This window comes from Emydura macquarii, unplaced genomic scaffold (assembly GCF_026122565.2).
Source record: "Emydura macquarii macquarii isolate MOO-44397 ecotype Brisbane River unplaced genomic scaffold, CSIRO-AGI_Emac_v2 contig_2825, whole genome shotgun sequence".
NCBI classification, from domain to species: Eukaryota; Metazoa; Chordata; order Testudines; family Chelidae; genus Emydura; species Emydura macquarii.
Window position 1 is genome coordinate 879,857 of NW_027132962.1, and position 20,790 is coordinate 900,646.

General features: G+C 39.2%; 1 protein-coding gene across 3 annotated transcripts in view; it reads right to left on the reverse strand.

The window, feature by feature from the left end:
* Window positions 1-20,790, reverse strand: part of RELCH (RAB11 binding and LisH domain, coiled-coil and HEAT repeat containing) — a 125,480-nt gene that overhangs the window by 53,849 nt on the left and 50,841 nt on the right. For all 3 annotated transcript variants that reach the window (XR_010923624.1, XM_067567928.1, XM_067567927.1), the window contains exons 11-16: window positions 19,590-19,702; window positions 15,176-15,266; window positions 10,866-10,937; window positions 5,341-5,481; window positions 4,263-4,427; window positions 3,340-3,487 (exon numbers count right to left, since the gene is read on the reverse strand). Coding sequence is in view for 2 of the 3 variants with exons in the window: in XM_067567928.1 (XP_067424029.1) it covers window positions 3,340-3,487; window positions 4,263-4,427; window positions 5,341-5,481; window positions 10,866-10,937; window positions 15,176-15,266; window positions 19,590-19,702 (730 nt within the window). In the remaining variant the exon portion in view is untranslated. The remainder of the gene's footprint in view (window positions 1-3,339; window positions 3,488-4,262; window positions 4,428-5,340; window positions 5,482-10,865; window positions 10,938-15,175; window positions 15,267-19,589; window positions 19,703-20,790) is intronic.

The following is a 20,790-nucleotide window of genomic DNA, read 5'->3' on the forward strand; positions in this document are numbered from 1 at the left end:
CCAAGCATTATGTACAACATCCCCATGTTTCCTATGCTGCCAGTGAAGCCTAAAAAGATGCATGTAATATAAAAATATTTTATAGCTTTACAGGGCTGATTACAGCCGTTACAGGGCTGATTACAGTGTATCTATAGTCCAGTCTGTTCAGTGCCTGTCAAACCATTGTATAGGTGTGCAATAGGTGGCGAAGCAAGCTCCTGGACGATTATTCTTTCCAACTATTGCAGTGTTAAAAATTTACCTCTTACATTATTGTACCTCTTGACTCAGAAAAAACAATAAAACAAAAGACGACTTTAAAGCAGTTAAGATGTCTCTCTCTATGTATTATTGGCTATTAGAAGTGTGCTATTCTTCAGAGCACTCTTCAGGAAGCCCATCCAAAAAGTGTTTTATGGTTGCTTTTTAAGAAAGTTTCTGATTACACCGTGTAATTGGTTTACACAGGTTAAAGGGGAAAACATATTAATTTGGGATAAGTGAAGGAAAACCATATTATGACATTAGTAGCTGAAATAAAAAAGAGCTCCCCAACCATTTTTATAGTGGTTTCCATTGCTTCACAGTATCTCAGTAGATATCCTCAGCTTCAGAGTGACCACCCTGGAATCTTAGATATATTTTATTTTTTTAGTATTTAATAGGCATATCAGAAGTGACCGTTTGAATTTTTCAGAATTCACCTGGTAGCTCATTTGGTCAAGTAGGTCTTTAGTCTCAATGAGGAATCACTATATATGTAACCAACACACATAAAACCCAAACAGCATAGCTTTGTTGATGCTCATTCCTTGAATACATAGTACTACTAAATTTAAATCATCTGTGTAGCATGATGGCTGTGTACCAGCTCCTGAGCTATCCCTCATGGTTGGGGTGCCTCTGCGGTGCCCTGCCCCATTTTCTCCTTCACAGGAGAAGCAAACAAACTGTACCCAGCCCACAGGAACACTCCTCATCAGACGCCAACCTAGTTCAGTGTGTCTCTCCCCTTAGTTAGGACAGTTCCTATCTCTTTTTTCCTTAGCTGGCTCACAGTTCAATATTTCTGCAGAAGCCCATCTTGCTCCCCATAGCTGCTTATTCAAGCCCGCTACAGATTCTCAGGATTCTGCTTCTTGAGCATCCTCCAGTTTACTGCCAGGTTGCCCTCCTCTGGCAATCTCAGATACTCTCAACCATACCCATTTCCTGTAGCTTCCTGTTGCCTTGTAAATTAGAATCATCTGATTCATCTCAGCTGGAGCTCATCTTGTAATAAGGGCTGGCTTAGCCCCCAGCTATTCAGCCTAACAGCAAGCCCCCTAGTTACAATCGCCCTGAAATATTTTATTGTTTTTTGATAAATACCTGCCCTTCTGAACTCCCTTTTTCTACTGACAATCTCTGTAGTTCCTTAAGATTTTCCTATCTCTTTGAACATAATAGCTTACTGCTACTACTACATCTGAACTCTTAAGTAAGTACTTGAATGGGTTTATCCAACCACCTGCAAAAATATGATGTAGTTTAACCAAAAAAGAGAGAAGGGAACAAAGAGAAAAAGGACATGACAAAGCTTCACATAGAATCATAGAATTGTAGGACTGGAAAGGACCTTGAGAGTTCATCTAGTCCAGTCCCCTGCACTTGTGGAAGGACCAAGCATTATCTAGACCATCGCTGACAGGTGTTTTCTACCTGCTCTTAAAAATCTCCAATGATGGAGATTCCCCAACCTTCCTAGGCTATTTATTCCAGTGCTTAACTACACGGATAGTTAAGAAGTTTTTCCTAATGTCCAACCTGAACTGCACTTGCTGCAATTTAAGCCCATTGCTTCTTGTCCTATCATCAGAGGATAAAGAGAACATTTTTTTCTCCCTCCTCCTTGTAACAACCTTTTATGTACTTAAAAACTTATGTCCTCCCTTAGTCTTCTCTTCTCCAGACTAAACAAACCCAGTTTTTTCATTTTTTCCTCATAGGTCATGTTTTCTAGACCTTGAATCATTTTTGTTGTTCTTCTCTGGACTTTATCCAATTTGTCCACATCTTTCCTGAAATGTGGTACCCAGAACTGGACACAATACTCCAGTTGAGGCCTAATCAGCAGAAGAATTACATCTCATGTCTTGCTTACGACTACTGTGAATACATCCCAGAATGATGTTTGCTTTTTTCCCCAGCAGATTACACTGTTGACTCATATTTAGCTTGTGATCCCCCAAATCCCTTTCTGCAGTACTCTTTCCTTGGGAGTCATTTCCCATTGTGTGTGTGTGCAACTGATTGTTCCTTCCTAAGTGAAGTACTTTGCAGCTGTCCTTGTTGAATTTCATCTTATTTACTTCAGACCATTTCTCCAGTTTGTCCAGATCATTTTGAATTTTAATCCTATCCTCCAAAGCACTTGCAACCCCTCCCAGCCTGGTATTGTCTGCAAACTTTATAAGTGTACTCTCTATGCCATTATCTAAATCATTGAAAAAGATACTGAACAGCAGAGGACCCAGAACTGATCCATGCGGGACCCCACTAGATATGTCCTTCCATATTGACTGAGAACCACTGATTACTCACTGGGAATGGTTTTCCAACCAGTTATAGTAACTCCATATAGGTTGTATTTCCCTAATTTATTTATGAGAAAGCCCTACTAAAGTCAAGATATACTACATTTACCGCTTCCCCCCATCCACAAGGCTTGTTACTCTGTCAAAGAAAGCTATCAGATTGGTTTGGCATGCTTTGTTCTTGATAAATCCATGACGACTGTTACATATCACCTTATTACCTTCTAGGTGTTTGTAAATTGATTGCTTAATTATTTGCTCCATTATCTTTCCGAATACTGAAGATAAGATGACTCTTCTGTAGTTCCCCAGGTTGTCCTTATTTCCCTTTTTATAGATTGGCACTACATTTGCCCTTTCCCAGTCCTCTGGAATTTCTCCCATCTTCAATGCTAGAACTGGGAGCAAATAAGTCTCTCCATTGACTTGGTTACAGTAAGGAAAATTCAGACAACTCCAGAGATGTACTACTAAAATAGATTTGCAATGACACTACATGAAAATGTGGGAGTTTAAAAAAAGGGTTCTTGGGTTTGGAAACAAAAACACATATGTTGAGGTTAGGTATAGCCACCAAATTTACATTACATTGCAATTTCCACAGCTTACAGCTACATAAAAACCCTACATAGTCATACATTCCAACTACAGTAGTTTCACCTGATCCTATAGACTTTCAAGCTTTTTTGTGTGTATTTAATATTGATTGATGTTATATTTATCAGTTTATCTTTGCTTGGATTCTAGAGAAAATTTTCATAGTATTTAATGAATTAGGTACCTTCTATCTGTGGCACTTCACCCTGGAGCTTAGCTTTGCTTGTGAAAGGTGCATTCTGTAGTACCAGTGAAAACAGTGAAGGAATCAAGGACTGCAAAGCAGAAAGATACATGTGGAGCTTATGTTCATCCAGCCCATGTTCTCCTTCCTGAAATACAAATATAACATCTTTTTATGGTTTTCATATTTTTTTGCTGGTTTAATGTCTAAGCATTTATCTATCCCTTACCACAACCAGTATTTTAGTCTCTCTCAAGAACGTTCAACAGAAACACTCCCTGTACCCTGCTTTCACACTTGCATGAGTAAAATTAATTACTTCAGTTTCTGGGTGTGTCTCTACCAGTATGTGAGAGAAAAAAACTGGTGAACTAACTAACTAACTAACTAAATAAAAAGTTTTGTATTTAGTTCTGAAAGTGGTTAGGTTCCTTGGTCATTCTTATATTCTGAAGGATCAAGATGCATAGTTAAGGTCTAGCACCTGTAAGAAAGTTGCATCCTTGCAATCACAAGCCCATCCACTGGTTGAGAATTAAAAAATACATAATCTGCACTTTTAAGATAAGAATGTGTCCTTTCTATCTTGCTACTTATTTCCTGACAATGTTTTCATTTTATTTTAGTACTATCATTTTGATTACTTCAGTCCATTTAAATGGGTTTCCTACTATTTCTATTACATTTAGGCATGTTGACTGCAAGGTCTGAAGCATAATGTAATTATTTTTTCTTAAGAGCAAAAGCTATGAAATCCCAACACAAAAATCTCCTGAAGAATTCTCCCCACAATCCCCCCCACTGCAGGAACTGGTACGTCCCCCCGTCCCCCGCCCCCAAGTAATACGAAAATTAAGTGTGCATATCAGATAAAGGTACATAGAAATAAATCTCATTAGATATGTATGCAACTGAACACCTACCCTGAGTAACTTTTCAATCTTATTAAGCAGTGTAGGGATAAGATGCGACTGTAAATTTCCCAGTTCTGTAGTCCAGGCAGCATAGGCGGGTAAAAATACCTGATGTGTTGAACTAACTACTCGTTCTGAGGGATCTCCCAAAGCTGAAAGCAGCAATTCAAAACCCTGGCAGAATACAGTAAAGCACATATTAGGAATTTTGTGTAGATTATATCATTTTATGTAGATTACAAAAAAATAGCATATGTATCAAGCCGTGTGGAAATGAGTATTTAGAATGGTCAGATTACTATCTGTTATTTTAAAGTAATTAAGTTGAGATATAAAGTACATGTCACTGTAGTATATGGATGACCTACAAAATTGATACATATCAGTGATCCTCAAACAAGTAATTTTCTCCCCTCCTTTAGTTTATTCTTTAAGAAAAAAAATAATGAGGATAAGATGGTGGCTTATATATATATATATATATATATATATATATATATATATACACACACACACACACACACACACACGATGAATTTAGATAGTTGAAAAGACACTTCCATAAGACGACGGAGACTAACAGACTTTAAACACCTGCTTAAAAATGAACAACTGGAAAAATTCTATTATGAAAATATTCTGTTACTATTATATAATATAACTATTACACTATATATTTTCAGTATGCACTGTGCTGTATATTTTCTGTCCTTCATTTCTAACCTTAGCTAGGTAAATTATGATGCCACAAAAATGGATTATATCTTCAAGTGATTAAAAAGTTGTTTTAGAGCCTTGATACATAATGCTTAGGGATTGTTCATACAAGTTTATGCTTATAAGTATTGGGGCTGATGAGAACAACAGAAGGACGAGTTGAAGCAAATACCCTATAAGAAGCTCATTCCTGAGGTACTACAGATAGCTGGGTATGCAACTTTTCCTCCTTTTTTAGTAATTGTGGTGAGCACAGTTTTTGAAATATTGTGAGTAATTTACAGGAAAAATACTATATTCAAAAGTGTCTGAAGCATGGAATCATCATAACAGGTATTATGTACATACAGTCTTTAGCCCTGAATGATACCTGTTGGTATTTGTCTGGATCATCAATGTATCCCATGATGATACCCAGGCTTTTGATAACAGCTTCTCGTACCAGATCTGCCTTATCTTCCATTAGCATCTGTTGCAGCATGGAAAGCACCAATGAACTACGAATCTCCTTCTAAATATAAAGAGAAAGACATATTTGTTAAATATGTAAATAGGGTAAATAATAACTTTGCACCCACATAGTGAGTTCCAAACAATGAATTTTACTCTTGTGATTAAGTTAAGTATTACCCTCATTTTTACTGGTGATGATACTACAGAGAGATAAAAGTACCACCAACTTCCACAAGTCCCAATATAAGTCTACTGTGCACCTAGACACAGAACTTGGCTGATGTGAAACTCAAACACCTGGGGCAAAAAATTTAGGGTGTGGACATAATAAAAATTTTTCTTCGTGGGAGAAAAAACCAACAAACAAACTGTAAACGGAGGGTCCACCACCACAACCCTTATTTCCTCAACCCTTTGAGCAAAGTTTGATAGCCACTAAAAAGGGCTATCTTCCATGATTAATTTATAAGGGAAGAAGCAGTCAAATCCCAAATAGGAGTGGGTTTTTTAACCAGGTGGAAAAGATTCCTGAATCCTCTGAGAAACCTTACAGTTGTAGGATAAGAGAAGACTGAAAATCACTCAACTGGGAAATGAAAGACTGTTTATAGCTGTCAGGTGACTCCTGATAGAGTTCATTGATAATCAAGTCTTCTTTAGGTGTAGGAAATAAACAACAACAATAGGGAGGGAAGAATGAGCAGGTGAAATACATCTCTGACACACCAAAGGCTGAACATTTTCTGCGTGTGGAGATAAGTGTATCTTGTGGTCTATTTCCTACTGTTCAATAATACCTATTGGACCTCCTTGGAACAAGTAGACTCTATATTCCTGTGAACCATTAAGGAGCCAAGCTTTGAAAAGAATCTTCAAGGTCAAAGTGACTAGTCTGACCAGAATCTTGGGAAAGAAGATGAGGAATGGATGGCTGGCTGATTGCCTGACAAAGGGCTAGGTGAATCAGGTAAGGATACCATCTCTGTCTGGGTACTGATGGGACTGTTGATCTGATCCTGGCTTTGTTTATCACTTTCAGAATCAGGGGCATTGGAGGAAACTCATATAGAGGGCTTTTATGTCCATGGAACACGGAAGGCGTCTCCCAAAGAGAGAGAAGCCAATCCCCCCCTGAACAAAAATGTTTGGACTTCCTTTTGGTTACAGTGGCAAAGAGATCTATTTCTGAAAATCCCAAGCCAAAAAGATTTCATTGAGAATCCAAGAATACAACACCCATTCACAGTCCTGATAGAAATGCCTGCTGAGGTTGTTGGCTGTCTTGCTTTCTGTTCTTGGGAGATAAGCTGTCAAAATAAGGATGCTGCTGGCAATGCAGAAAGTGAATACAGGTATTTCTGACTGCCCTCAGCTTGAGAAGTATAATGTATCATCACACTTCTTGGGTAGACCACTTGCCCAGAATTGTGTGGGTCATGAAATGTGCCCCTCCCTCCCAGCCCATCATGGATGCATCTGTCATTAGGTGATAGAAGGAAGAGGTTGAAGAAATGGAATCCCTAAGCAGACACTATCTGGGTCTTTCCATCAATTGAGAAAGTCTTGAACCTCATGGGGGACCAAAACCAACTTGTTCAGGCTATTTGTTTGGAGCATAAATGGTCCTGAGCCAGCCCTGGAAACACTGAAGGTGCAGCCTGGCATATGGTGTCACAAAGGTGCAAGATGTGATGTGTCTGCATAATTGAAGACAGCTTCTGATTGATGTCTGTGAGCTGATTTGAATCTTTGAGACTAGTTTAGCTAATATTGAGAATCTGTTGGAGGGAAGATAAGCCCCGGTTGATATTGAGTCTAAGGATGCTCTTATTCTATTCTTTGTAATGGGCTCAAAGTAGATTTTTCCAATATTGAGCTGCAAACCTAGCTTGTGAAACAGAAATCTTGTTATCTCTATGGCAGTGAACTCATTGTAAGACTGACCTTTGAGTAGCCAGTTGTTGAGGTATGGGAAAAACCATTATCCTCAGATGTTGAAGGTAAGCTGCAACCACCATCAATACCCGGGGGCAGACGAAAGGCCAAATGGAGACACTCAATATTGAAAATGATCCTGACCCAACATAAACTTCAGGAATCATTTAGGAGATGGGTGAATTGAGAAATGAAAATATGCAACCTAAAGATTGAGTGCTGAAAACCGATCCCCCAGTTCTAATGACAGAATTATATCTGCGACAATCACCATCCTGAATTTTTGTGATTTCACAAAGTTCTTTAGGAGGCTTAAATCTAAGATTGGTCTCCACCCTCTGTTCCTCTTTGGGACTTGTAGCTTGAGTACAAATCCCTGCCTCCGTGCTGAACTGGAACTGGCTCTCCGGCTCCTATTTGCAGAAGGGAGTTAACCTCTTGCTTTAAGAAGTATTTGTGAGAGGGGTCCCTTAGGAGAGACAGGAAAGGAGGCTAAATATGGAGAGGGAGGTAAAATGGATTGCATACTCTGATCTTATAACCTGATGTGATTATCCCACATGCGGGCAGAAAGTGGAAGAGACGGTTTTCAAATGGCAGAAGGCATGCAGAATAGTGTAGATGCAACTTGGTTTTGTGGGGTCATTCCAGGCCCAGGACCAGCTCATCAAAACTGATGATTAAATGATAAGCACTCAGTAGCAGATGCAGAGGAAGCAGGTGGTCTCTTTCTCTAGAACCTTGATTTCTTCCTGGGTGGTTCATAAGGTCTCTGGAATTCTGAGAATGAAGCAGGGCCAGATCTTTGGGATCCACTAAACTTTTGTTCGTAGGTGTGCAAATCCCAAGGGATCTTAATGTGGCTCTGGAATCCTTAAGAATACACAAAGTCTCATCAATGGTCTTTTCTCTCTCATTCGAGAACAGCTTTAGCCCATCAAAGGAAGGTCCTCAACTGTGTTTCAGTCATCCCTTGGGAATCTAAGACAGCTGGAGCCAGGATGCCCTTCATATGACTACTGCCGTAGAAATAGATTGAGCGACAGTGTTAGCTTAATCCAACAAGGTCCATAACAATGTTCTAGTTAATAGCTGAAACTTGTTAATTATAGCTTGAAACTGCTCAGGCTAATCAGCCAGCACATGATCAATAAAGGTGGAGAATTTGGCATAATCTGAATGATTGTACTTCACAATCAGGGCTTGATAGCTGGTGATCCTAAATTGAAGAGTTGCAGATGAGTATGCTCTGTCAAATAGACCAAGACTTTTTGGTATTTATTATATGGTGCAGCCTTTCCATGGTGTTGTCTGCCTCGCTCATTCACTGCCTCCATAACCAGGGAGTTCAGTCTAGATGGGTGAAAATTCAGAGTCTGTAGCCAGAACAAAAGATTGCTTATTGGATCTTTTGCACACTGGTTGTATCATCACAGGGGTCTGTCAGATGGATTTGGAAGGATGAAACAGAGCCATGTTAATAGGCAGGGCAGCTTGGGTAGAGGGAGTCAACTGAATATCCAGAAGCTTATGCTGCAATTCCCTGACCTCTTCCAAAGGGATTTATAGAGAATCCGTGATGCTCTTCATTAACTCCTGGAAGGGTCTGAAGTCATCAGCCATAGATAGGGGAGGCATACCAACCTAATTTTGGGAAGATGAAGAAATATTTGAGGACTAGCCTCTTTATCTGCCCTGGCCTCCTGCTCCTCAAAGGACTCTTGTGCCTGAGGTAGTGGAGGAGGGACAGCTGGAGTAGGGGAGCATCTCCACCTGTAGTCTCCATAAGAAATACTAGGGACAAGGGAAAACTGCTGTCGATATGCAGCCCAAGGATCCCATATCACCACTGGGGGGTCCGAAAGACATCAGGGTGGTATCACCAGTGCTCAAATCAGGTTGGGGGAACACGGACCTGTCTTTGATGTAACTTTCCTCTCTTCTCAAAAGTGTCTGCAAGGAGTTCCCTTACCTGAAGAGTAGGAGAATCTTGGACTGAGACATTAAAATTGGAGGAGAATTCCTCCTCAAGGGAGGGAGCCCCAGCAGTCTCTGAAGATGTTGGAGATTCAAGCAGTACCAGAGAAAGGTCCCACCTTGGAGATAATGCCTGTCTCAATACCAACAATCTTTTGGTAACCATTAACAAAGACTCCAATTGCACCAAAACAGGCAAGCTCCTGGAGAATTTGAACTCCCATGGCACCTGGGGGGCTTGAAGAATGGGGCCCTATTCCATTATCAGTATTGAGGGTGTATGTTGACCTAACAAGTCCCTTCTGACTAAAGTAGTCAGTATCGGTGAGGACACCTGGGGATGCACCGAGACTGTATGAAAAGTGTGGTATTGTCCAGATACCGATGCAGTCTTAGGGGTCAATTGTGATACAGATGGTACTGAAGAAGTTGTGGGTACTGTTCTCTTAGAGATGGAGTTTTAGGTTCTCTTGTTGCAGTGACCTTCTTTTGTGACATCAAAGGTCTTGGTACCAATGCATGCTTGTTGCTCTTATTCTCAGAGGAGCCGGATGCCCTAGACCCGGTGTTGGTACTGACAGCGTCTGGCACCTCAGCTATACCCAGAGTGTGACAAGAGGTCTTTGCAGCAGTCTTCACAGGGACCAATGTGGGTTTTCTTTTTTCTTGGTAGACTCCATATGTGGATAATGGCTCTCCTTCTATGGGTCTTCATGGATTTACCTCCCAGGTGAACATACTGAAGTTGAGAGGGCACTGTGTTCACTCAGAGACTGGTCTGGATCTGAGGCTGAGTGGAGGAAATGCTCCATCATTAAGAGTCTTGGTTTTAACTACCGATTCTACCTTGCCCTTCTTTTAAAAGCAAAGTAAATGGAGCACTTTTGTGGGATATTAACACCAGACACAAGGGGAATGCCTGTTACTAACCTGGACAGCCTCCCAGCAAGAGATATGCCATTTGAAGCCCAAAGAGCCTGGCATATCCCACGGCAACGGTTATCTTGGTAAGATAAGTCCCTCCCCTTAAAGGGGAAAGGGATCAAAAGAAACACCTCCTAAACCACTTAATAAATAAAATAAAATAAAAATAAAGAAAAAGATAACTAGACAAAAGTTGTCAGCTTTGAACAGTAAGGCAAACTAACACTGTCTCAGACCAAGGCAGTTGAGAAGAAACTGAGGGTGATTCTCCCATTCAGTCCCATTATAGCTCAGAGCAGGGCACTAGGAAGCCTAGGGTTCATGAATTGGGTGAACGGGCAATACCACCAAAAATCTCCAATTAAATCTCACGGAGTGTGAGCACAACTAAAGTTGAGCACCTATAGGAACACTACTTAAAGAAAAATATATAATGTTACAAGAAACATCTATGCACATCTGCACATATCATCCCTCAAGATGCCATTTTCACATTCAAAGGGGAAAAGTAAATGATAGCATAACAAATGGCTTTGACTGTTACCCTATCAATTTTCCTCTTATTTTCTAACAAACGAAGTGTTAGCAGTAAATACAAATACTTACAGGAAGATAAGGTGCTAGAGCTCCACAGGACTCTGCCACTAACAGTCGTCTCTCTGGGTATTTATGATTGATCTGGTGAAGAGAAATAGAACGTTTACTTATTCTGTAGTAACTGTGGTTCTTCAAGATGTTGTCAGTATAGATCCCCGCCATGTAAGCACACATGCCCCTTGGGAATGTAATATTAGATCTTTTTGAATAGCAGTGTCCATTGGGGCCAGGAAATGGGGAATATCAGTCATACAGTGATTGTAGTACCTCTCTCTCAAACTTGATAGATGATTTAGCAGTTAAGTCCAGGGTTAGTGTTTGATAAAGGTCAGCAGGTTACTCATGTTGTCACCTTACAGATTCCTAACACTGGCAAATTTCTGAAAAAGGTGGAGAATATTGCTTGCACACTCTGGAGTAGTGAGCTTTGATGTTTGTTGGGAGAAGTACACCAGCCCACTGGTACTGTAGTAAGATATACTGCATCACCCATTTTGACCTTTTTTTCCCCTGGTATAAAGAGATAACTTGACCTTTAGAGTGCCCTCTCAGAGACAGGGTAACAATCTGAATGAGTTGTTCCTGTTGACGTAATAAAACAAAAATCCTGGATACATCTAGTGTGTACAATTCCTTTTCTCCTGGTACAGAATGCGGCTTTGGGAAGAAGATAGGCAGATTAATTGACTGGTTTAGATGAAAGACTGAGACAGCCTTAGGAAGGAACTTTCTGTGATGTCTCAGCACTACCTTATTCCTATCTGATGTCATACGGCATTCGGCCCCAAGAGCGTAAAGCTCAATCACACTCATGGCCAAAACAATAGTCACTAGTCAGACAATCTTCAGAGTGAGGGGATATAAGGTGCATTCTGAGACAGGCTTGAATGGAGGCTCCAAGAGATTCAGGAAGTCTAAACTGAGGTCCAGCAAACAGTACTATCTTTGCCAGGTGGGTAAGTGTGTAACAGCCCCATTGAAAGACTTCAGTACCCTGGGTCAAGACTGAGCCCCACTGTACAGCAGATGGCAAGCAGAGACTGCTGCAATGTGGACCTTAGTAAAACACAACGAGAGCTCAGTCTATTTTAAGTGCAAAAAGTAGTTGAGAATCTTCTATATCAAGGTCTGGATTGGGTCCTACTGACATACAGATCTTCTTCCATTTAGATGAATACATTCTTCTGGTAGATATTTTCCTATTCTTTATCAGGATTTCCTGGATCTATAGAGGACTGTGACTATATGTGGTATTCAACCAGCCAACAACCATGCAGCAACTTCAGATTTAGAAGGAGTATCTGGCTGTGATGCTGCAATATCAGGTCCAGGCAGTCTGGGTACTAGACTGAAGATGGGATGGACATTTGTAGTAGGTCTGTCAGCCAAAACTGCTTTAAGTATGAAGCCATGAGAATAATCATGTCTTTGTTCCTTTTGAACTTGAAAATCAAGTGGAATAGCATATGAGAGTCCATGGGACTACTGCAGAAGGAATGAATCTGGCAATGATTTGGCCTCATGCCTCCTCTGGAACCAAAGTTCTGGCACTTGACTTTGATATCAGTGATGAACAGGTGTATTGCCAATATCCCCTAACATGGGAATATTGGCTCTATAATAGTCCAGCACTGGAGCAGCAATGAGATTGAAGAACGTAACTTACATTCAAGGATCCTGGGTTGGGTGAGTGTAAAAGCGCTCAAATCCTTTTGGGGGCATCTGACACCTCTTCTCTAAGCACTTGGATGTGACAAGAAGAATGGCCAGTGCCTCTGAAGTTTCATTTGCAAGTTCCAGGATCCCTTCATTATTTGGGAGGACGATCCCGGCTTGTGTCAGCACACTCAGGACATCAAAGAGCTTGTCAAACTTTTCTTGCATGAACGTTGTCTGAACGTCCAGTGTCTCCACAATTGGAACGGGAAGTCCTAGAAGGTTTTTAAGCTCTCTATGGCTGCTAGTGCTACCGACTGACCCAGTGATGAGGATTTGTTGAGAGAAGATGATGGAGGCCATTGTTCCTCTATCATCTCCTGTTCCCCTGGGTCTGGATCCATGTCTGGTTTTGGTATGTGTGGCCTAGCCAGCACAGCCACCAGGGAGCATGATCTCCTATTTTTCCTAGAAATGGGGGAGGGTGATCTGCTTTGACACATGGGAGGACAGTCTCCAGTAAGACCAACAGATGCCATGTGGCATGTTATCAGGCTATTGGCATGATGAGACTGGTCAGCCCAGGGCCACTCCTGCACTGGCACTCTGAATGGGGATCCTTGATAGCCATCTTTGCATCATTTTCTGATGGCAGGGGAGAATAATCTTACTTAATGTTGGAGAAAAGGAATTTGTTAGCAATGGCAAGGAGTAGTATCTCCTCTTTTCAAGGCAACAAACCAGGAGTGTCTCTGGAAATAAGGCAGACACTCTATTGCATATCCCAGGTCCTTGCACTGCTCTGTCACGGGTACCAGTACTGGGATGGGTGCTGTATCTCTCGCCCTGACCAATTGCTAGGGGCTTTGCCCTTGTTGGAGTGATGTCTTGTGTTCTTTCACTGGGACTTCCCCTTGGTCTTGGAATCATGTTTAATCTTGGTCTGACTACATGAATTGCCGTCCCATTTACGAGCGGGTGTAGGTGCCAACTTTAATGACTGAGGTGCTGGTTTTGAGGCAGCTGGTACAGGAGCTGGAGTAGTCTGCTAGGACAGTAAACACTGAGGCAGTCTGTGCCAACTCTGCCAGTGCCCTCTTGGCCTTGATTCCTCTGCCTGAACCCACAGTGTGATAAGTGCTCCATGGAGTGCTAGCCAATGGTGGTTTATCTGGCCTTGCTCTGATCGTAACAGTCACTTCTGGGCCCAAAGTGACCTGCGTGAACTTTTTCAAACAGATGTAGCTTGAACAGAGAATCCCTGGACTGCAGGTTCTGACAGAGAGGGACTTGTATATAGAGCACCTGTCCAAGATTTGGCTCTCTCTTAGACAGGAGAGTCACTGGTTTTGACATCTTTGATAGGGATCAGTCTGTTGCAGGATGGACAGGGTTAGAAACCATGTATTCTGCCAGGAGGTATGGTGTTTGGCATAAAGTGCCTCACCCCATTGTACAGGAGAATCAACAGATGGAAATTAAGATTTTGTCACCAAATAGGATGAAAAAGAACTGGTTTAAGAGATTCTGAAGAGAGTCAATGGGTCAGGCACTTGCTGAATTCTATCTTCCTGCCATGGTGGTAAAAGGGAAGTGAGCCACACCACCTTTTATATCTTCATGCAGGAGCACAAGGAATCACAGGGTGTATGTGCGGTCACCAGGCACTGCTATTCAAAAATATTAGATCTTGGGCTCATGGGGCACATCTGCACCTACAGAGGGATCTACACTGACATACCTGAATAACAATACATCTTGTTACTAATTCTCATTAAAAGCTTTAACTCTGTTTCATAACTACTTTGATCCTAAAACTGTTCTGATTACACTTCAGCTACATTTGCTAGGCTCTTAAAATATTAGATTTTAAATTATAATGAACACTCTCGGAGTATCGAATGACATATGAAACATGATCAAAATATTCTACCAATTGATATTTAATATATTTAATTTAGAGAATCACATATTTTAAATAATTCACATATTTGAAATGCAAGTTCCTATTCTCTATAATGCCTGTTCTACAAAGTGTAATTTGCATTTCAATAAGTTATTTTTCTGAAGTATATTACAGCTGACTAGAATCCCCCAATTCTCTTTGACAGGCTGCTTGTTACTTGGCTCTTGTATTATCAATGCTGCACACACACGCACGCACACACGCATTATTCAATAAGATGGAAGTACATCCACACATCAAAAATATTTTCAGAACATAAAAAAATGGGCCATGCTGGGTCAGTCCAATGGCCCATCTAGACTAGTGTCCTGTCTTCCAACAGCGGCCAATATCAGATGCTTCAGTGGGAATGAACAGAACAAGGCAATTATCGAGTGTTCCATCCCCTGTTGTCTAGTCCCAGCTTCTGGCAATCAGAGGTTTAGGGACATCCAGAGCATGGGGTTGCTTCCCTGATCATCTTAGCTAGCAGCCATTGATGGACCTATCCTTCATGAACTTATCTAATTCTTTTTGAACCCAGTTATACTTTTGGCCTTCACAAAACCGCCTGGCAATGATTTCCACAGGTTGACTGTGCATTGTGTGAAGAAATACTTCCTTATGTTTGTTTTAAACCTCCTTATTATGAAGGTTTAAAACAACACTTAATAAACTGCAGAAAGTCTCCTGATGAAAGCATGAAATATTCAGTTACCTGTTCCCAACACTGTGGTAGGAGCTCAGCTTCTACACGTGTTGGTCCAACGTGTCGAGCAAATGCCACACAACCTGTCAATATCATCTGTCTGAAAAAGTATCAAAATCTTAACCTGTTTACATTGTAAATGTTTTCTTACAATCAATATTTTGTGCTTCTATAGTGCATGTTAGGAAAAGCAGTTACAATAGGCTGAAAGGACCATTTAGATACCTATTCTTAGATATACACTATCAATATTAAACCCTGACTATGTGTTAGTTATTTAATGCTATTAGAATATCAATGCATTAGTAAAATAAGTACATTAGTACCTAAAGACATATTTTGTGTCTTAAATGCTTGATGATCCTTCTTCATAGCAGTAATTTAATTTTTCTTAAGAAGCAGTTTCATGATATATACATATACACACTTTTTTTGAGGTGGATATAGTTCTCTTTCACAATATGTGGACTCAATTCTTATCAGTAGGCTGGTAAGTAATAATAACTTGGAAGTCTGGAATTCTGTGTTGCACAAATTTAAAGATTTGCAAAGTAATTGTTTTGTTTAATTTTGAAAGTAGAGAGTGTTAATATTTTACTGTTGTGATGGTATAATATGTCATACTATCAATTAAGGCTGACATGGAAAAACTAACAAGAAAAGTATTTGTTAGTGTTTGCTGAAAATGGTCAGCTCAAATAAAATAAATCTAAAGTCACTAGGAAGGTTTTATTTAAATCTACTCCTTTTGACACAAAATTGGTCACATGAACTTTTAAAAGAATGCCCCTATTAGTTAATCAGAAAGGTATCTGAAGTCTTCAGAAGTACTCAAGTTTGTAAAAAGTTGACATCCCTGTGATTCATTAAAGAACTTGATCAGGCTATGCAATCACTTTAGTTTAAAATTTTCAAGAGCAGAAACGTGAGTTTCTTTATGGAGCTCTATCCAGACACCCAGTTTACAAAAACAAAACCATTCCTCCACAGATCTGTACAAATGTTATATATTTAAAAGTTTTTCCAGCAAAAGGTTTGATTATTTTTATCTCCTTCCTACTGCTCTTGATTACCAGTTGAATGGCTACACCTATATCCAAAAATCAATTTTAAAATATAAAGTAACAGAATAGGAAAATTCTTCAAAAACTACTTGGAGATACCAAAGCCTCAATGCAATGTTTTCCATTATCTGAGTTCAAGTTTAACTGTGGTTTAAAGAACAGTCTCCTTTTCTAATGATGTACGTATGGAACCAGAATCCATGCAGAGTGTGGATATGTGTCTCCTTATCCTTTAAAGAGGAAATGTAAACAGATACTCAAGAGATATAGCCATAGTGAGACCTCAGTAAGTAGGTAATTTTGACTTCTGAATTCAGAAGAGACAAGGGATTCAGGTCACAGGCACCCGTGGATTCTACTTAGCTAGCACTTGTGACATTCCAACTTCTCCTTAATAAATGTCTATCTTGCTACAACTTTGTCTATTTTTGCATGAGTTGATAAAATTACAGTTGTATTAACTTTGTAAGTAATATACTGATTACATTCATAGCTGCTCTTGATAGAATGTTACTTTCTACTGCCATGTCAGCAGCCAAATAAATTACCTGTACATTTTAACACCTTAGCATAGAATGAATATAATACCATCCCTTTAGTAAGATTACCATTCTACTTGTGAATTTACACCTTATTTACTGAAACAATCAAGAATGCATCAGTTTATGATGTTAATTATTGTCATACCTCCACCTTCTTAATGCAGCTCTCGGTATGTCTTTAAGGTTGAAAGGCAGGGATTCTGCTGGTTATTTCTACCTATCCACTAATTCATCACCCAGTTGTCCCCAAAAAAGGAGGATACATTCACTCCCGAATGATTTCAAGAAGGGAACAATGTATTAAGGAAGGTGTAAAGAGCACTGAGAAAAACTTACTGCCAAAGTGAACTGGTTTTCTTCGTTAGTCTCTACCACACACTAGACTTTCAAAGTTAAGGAAGAGGGTAAAAAGAAAGGTAATTATTAAATAAGAATAAAGCTAGTCAAAGCTGGTGTCTAGGGGAGATGCAGTAGTGATCTTCCCCAAAGAAACTTAAGATTGTGAGACATGACAAAATAGTAAGGTAGATTTGCAAGTGACTGCAGTTGGTTCTCCTTTCAGCTTCTTTCAGCTGGTCCTCATCATAAAAATAGAATTGATGAAAACTTTCACTGCAGTATCAGAATATGCATTTGTGATAGATTTTGAATAAAGCTAATCTGGATTTTGTGTCAATATTAGAAAGGGTTATTTTATATTTTAAACTCAGCTGTTCACCTGAAACCAGTTCTGTGTCCTCCTGACCTCACAACCAAGTTAGTTCAAGATCCACAAGCCTTTATGAGGTTATGAATTGAGTTTTAATGCACACTTCAAAAGGGACTATTGAAATATGAACACTTTTAGGAGTTTCCTGAAACTGTCTTTGAGGTTAATATGAAAGGCACCCAAAACCAACTTTTTCAAATTTCCATGTGTTGACAATTTTAAACAGTTATTACTTTCCATAAGGACATTTAATAAATATTTGGTAAAGTCTGTATTTACCAGATGAGGCTGTATATGCTGTTGTATATACAGCCACAGTGCTCTTAAGAATAAATTGAGCTCTTTTGATGTGATGAATACATACAATGTGATGGCAACATGCCTATGGGTTAATATGCCTATTACAAACGGACAGCGTGTACACAGTCAAGCATATGTAGTCTGTCAGTTACACTATGTAGTTAGGACCTAACGAATATAATTCACCAATGTTCAACTAGCTATTAACAGTTCAATGACAAATGGGATCACACTATAGCATGTCAATGTCACATTTCACCATACCTTTTTGTCTAAGTATAAAAAGAAAAAAAAATGGAACTAAACCTGTGGAACTGATATACTAAACCCCACCTCCACCAAGGCACTTAGGCTATCTGAAAATTTCAGGTATCAGTCCATATTTTATACTAAAAGGCTGAATGTGACTAAGTTTAAGCAAATTTTTTGTTTTTGTTTCACTTCACATTTATTATCTGGAAAACTGATGTCTGATTACAACTGTAAAGGGGCTCCTGGAAAATCAACTTGATAGATTGAATTATTTGGAACACAAATTACTAAACATTTATGACAAAATAATCCAGTTCTATATATTTAAAAAGTACAAAATAATGTTAGCAACACAAATTGTACTGGAACATCTAAAGCTTTTTAGCTGATACCAATGTACATTTTGGACGTGGAATTGAAACGTCACTGAAGATCTTGAAATGGAACAAAGACTCACCCTTTACATATAGGCTTTTAACTTATCTGAGCCCCTGTGACGTAGGTAGCAATTTTCAGGTTTTGTGGACAGAGAAACATCGCACCATCAACTGCTTGTAGTCACTAATATGTATCACGTGAACAAGTGATACAGATAAAACTCCTTTGTTACATGAGAATATTGTGATGAGAGAATCTTTAAGTAAACACACAGAAAATGATCCTTTATACCTGACTCAGGAGAAGATAGCACAGAACAATGAAAGATTCAGATGCTTTACAGTAGGTCTTTTTAATGAAAACAATGGGAGAGAAAAGTTGCAGACTAATAATTATGAAAAGTCTTTCCACTATTAAAGAAGGAAACATACCAGCCAGAGTACTGTCTTTCAACCTTAAGGATAATCTTAACAAGAGAGAGTAAAAGGAAACACAAAGCAATACATTCTGAATACTGCTTAATGGAGAACTGAAATTTTAAAAATACCTTCTATTATATGAGATCCTAAATCATTAACACAACACATATGTAAAGCTAAGAACTACAAACAAACGGTTTCAAGATTAAGTGAAAAAACTTCTTACCTGTCACAAACCAGATGTCAAACCCTGAATTTTCTGCAATTTTCTCACAACAGCTGACAGCACTGACCCCTAAAGAGCAGGAACTGCATTCCTCACACTATTTTAGGTGTCAGTGAAGTCAATAAATATTGGAAGGAAACTTTAAGGACCTATGGGTCCTGATAAGTAAGTGATGAAGGAACTAGTTTTAAAAGACTGGTATATCACTAATATATCTACACAAGTATTAGATTTACAATCTTAAGCTTATTTAAAAAAACATTCCAATTCACCTTTTTCCTTAAAGGAACTGAAATATTACACTGAAGTTTGCAGAGTGTATTCTTACATTTCAGTAACTATAAATTACACATGAAAGTGCAGGTCATAGAAACGGAAAGTCCCAAAGTCCACATGAGTTTGTTAAAAAAATGTGAACTGAATGAAAACTGAATAAAATCAATCAATTGCCCTCTAAGAGTATCCAGTTTCCATTATACCTGCTTCTTTGTCAAAAGAAAAAACTACCCCTCACCCCTGCCCAACACACACACCTTTGCTCATCATCTGGTCGTTTGATCAAATTGAATAGTATGTGTAGGAGCTGATCTCTCTCTTTGGGTTCAGGATGGAGGCAGGCTGTACACAGTATGAGTGGGATCAATTCCTAAAAAAAAAAATTGTGGGTGGAGGAAAAACCAAACAAAGTAAAAATGCTTTGGGCAAATATTCATTAATAGCAAAAGGAAGTGAAATGACATTTCTAGCCACACCATAACAAAACAGATATAGAAGACATTTTAATTGAAGTCTCTCTCTTATAAAGTGACCTGAAAATGTTAAAAGACCTAAGAAAAATCAGAATTATGGGCTAATTCCTCCTTGCCACAATATGGGGAATTCAGAACATCAAATTTAAAACCCTACCAAGATTATTAATATTAACATTTGCAGGTCAGCTCTAATAATAATTGTAGGACAGTGATGGTTAAAGTCTAATCTACATTATCTGCAGGAACTTTTAATGAATTGAACAAAAGAAGTTGGTTAAAAGTTTTAAAGCTTACACAATGCTCATTCTGAGAGGCTAATTAAGTCAGCATGGAGTTAGGGAAAAAGTGTTCCATTCATGTTAGCTGTTCACACAATTTTGTATGTGCTTTTGAATCAAAGTGTCAAAGCAATACACGAGTGCAAGAATTTGCAGAGGCATGCCCCTATGATTTATATGACGTATAATATGCTTTTTAAAAGGAGATTTTTAATTAAAAGGAAAAACCCAAAATTGAATTCTCTTCCCAGAGCAATAAAATTCCCATAAGAACAAACTACTGTTTAAAAACACACTGTGCAAAAACATATAATGAAAAGAAAAAGAGGCTGTTCACACTAGTAGGAACTTCTTTCCTTCCAGATACTTTCTCAAAACTTGATGGTATTCATTTGCAGAGGACTGGAAATCCCTTTCCTTGACCTCTCATCTTAGGCCTCCACTTGGAAACTGCACAGCAGCTGTCTAATTTCAAAATTAAGGTGAGGGAGAGAAACTTCATGGCAGGGTAGATAGAAAAAGAAGTGTCTGCTGAGGTAGTATCATTAAGAAGTGAAAAGGCTCCTAACATACAAGTAATCCATTTCCCCCCTGTTGTGCTCCTTCTGCATTTTTTAGATTAACAAGCAATGGAAACGCAAGCAAGAATAAAGAACAGAAATTGGAAGATACTGCTGCTCTAGTAACTTTGCATGGAGACTTGA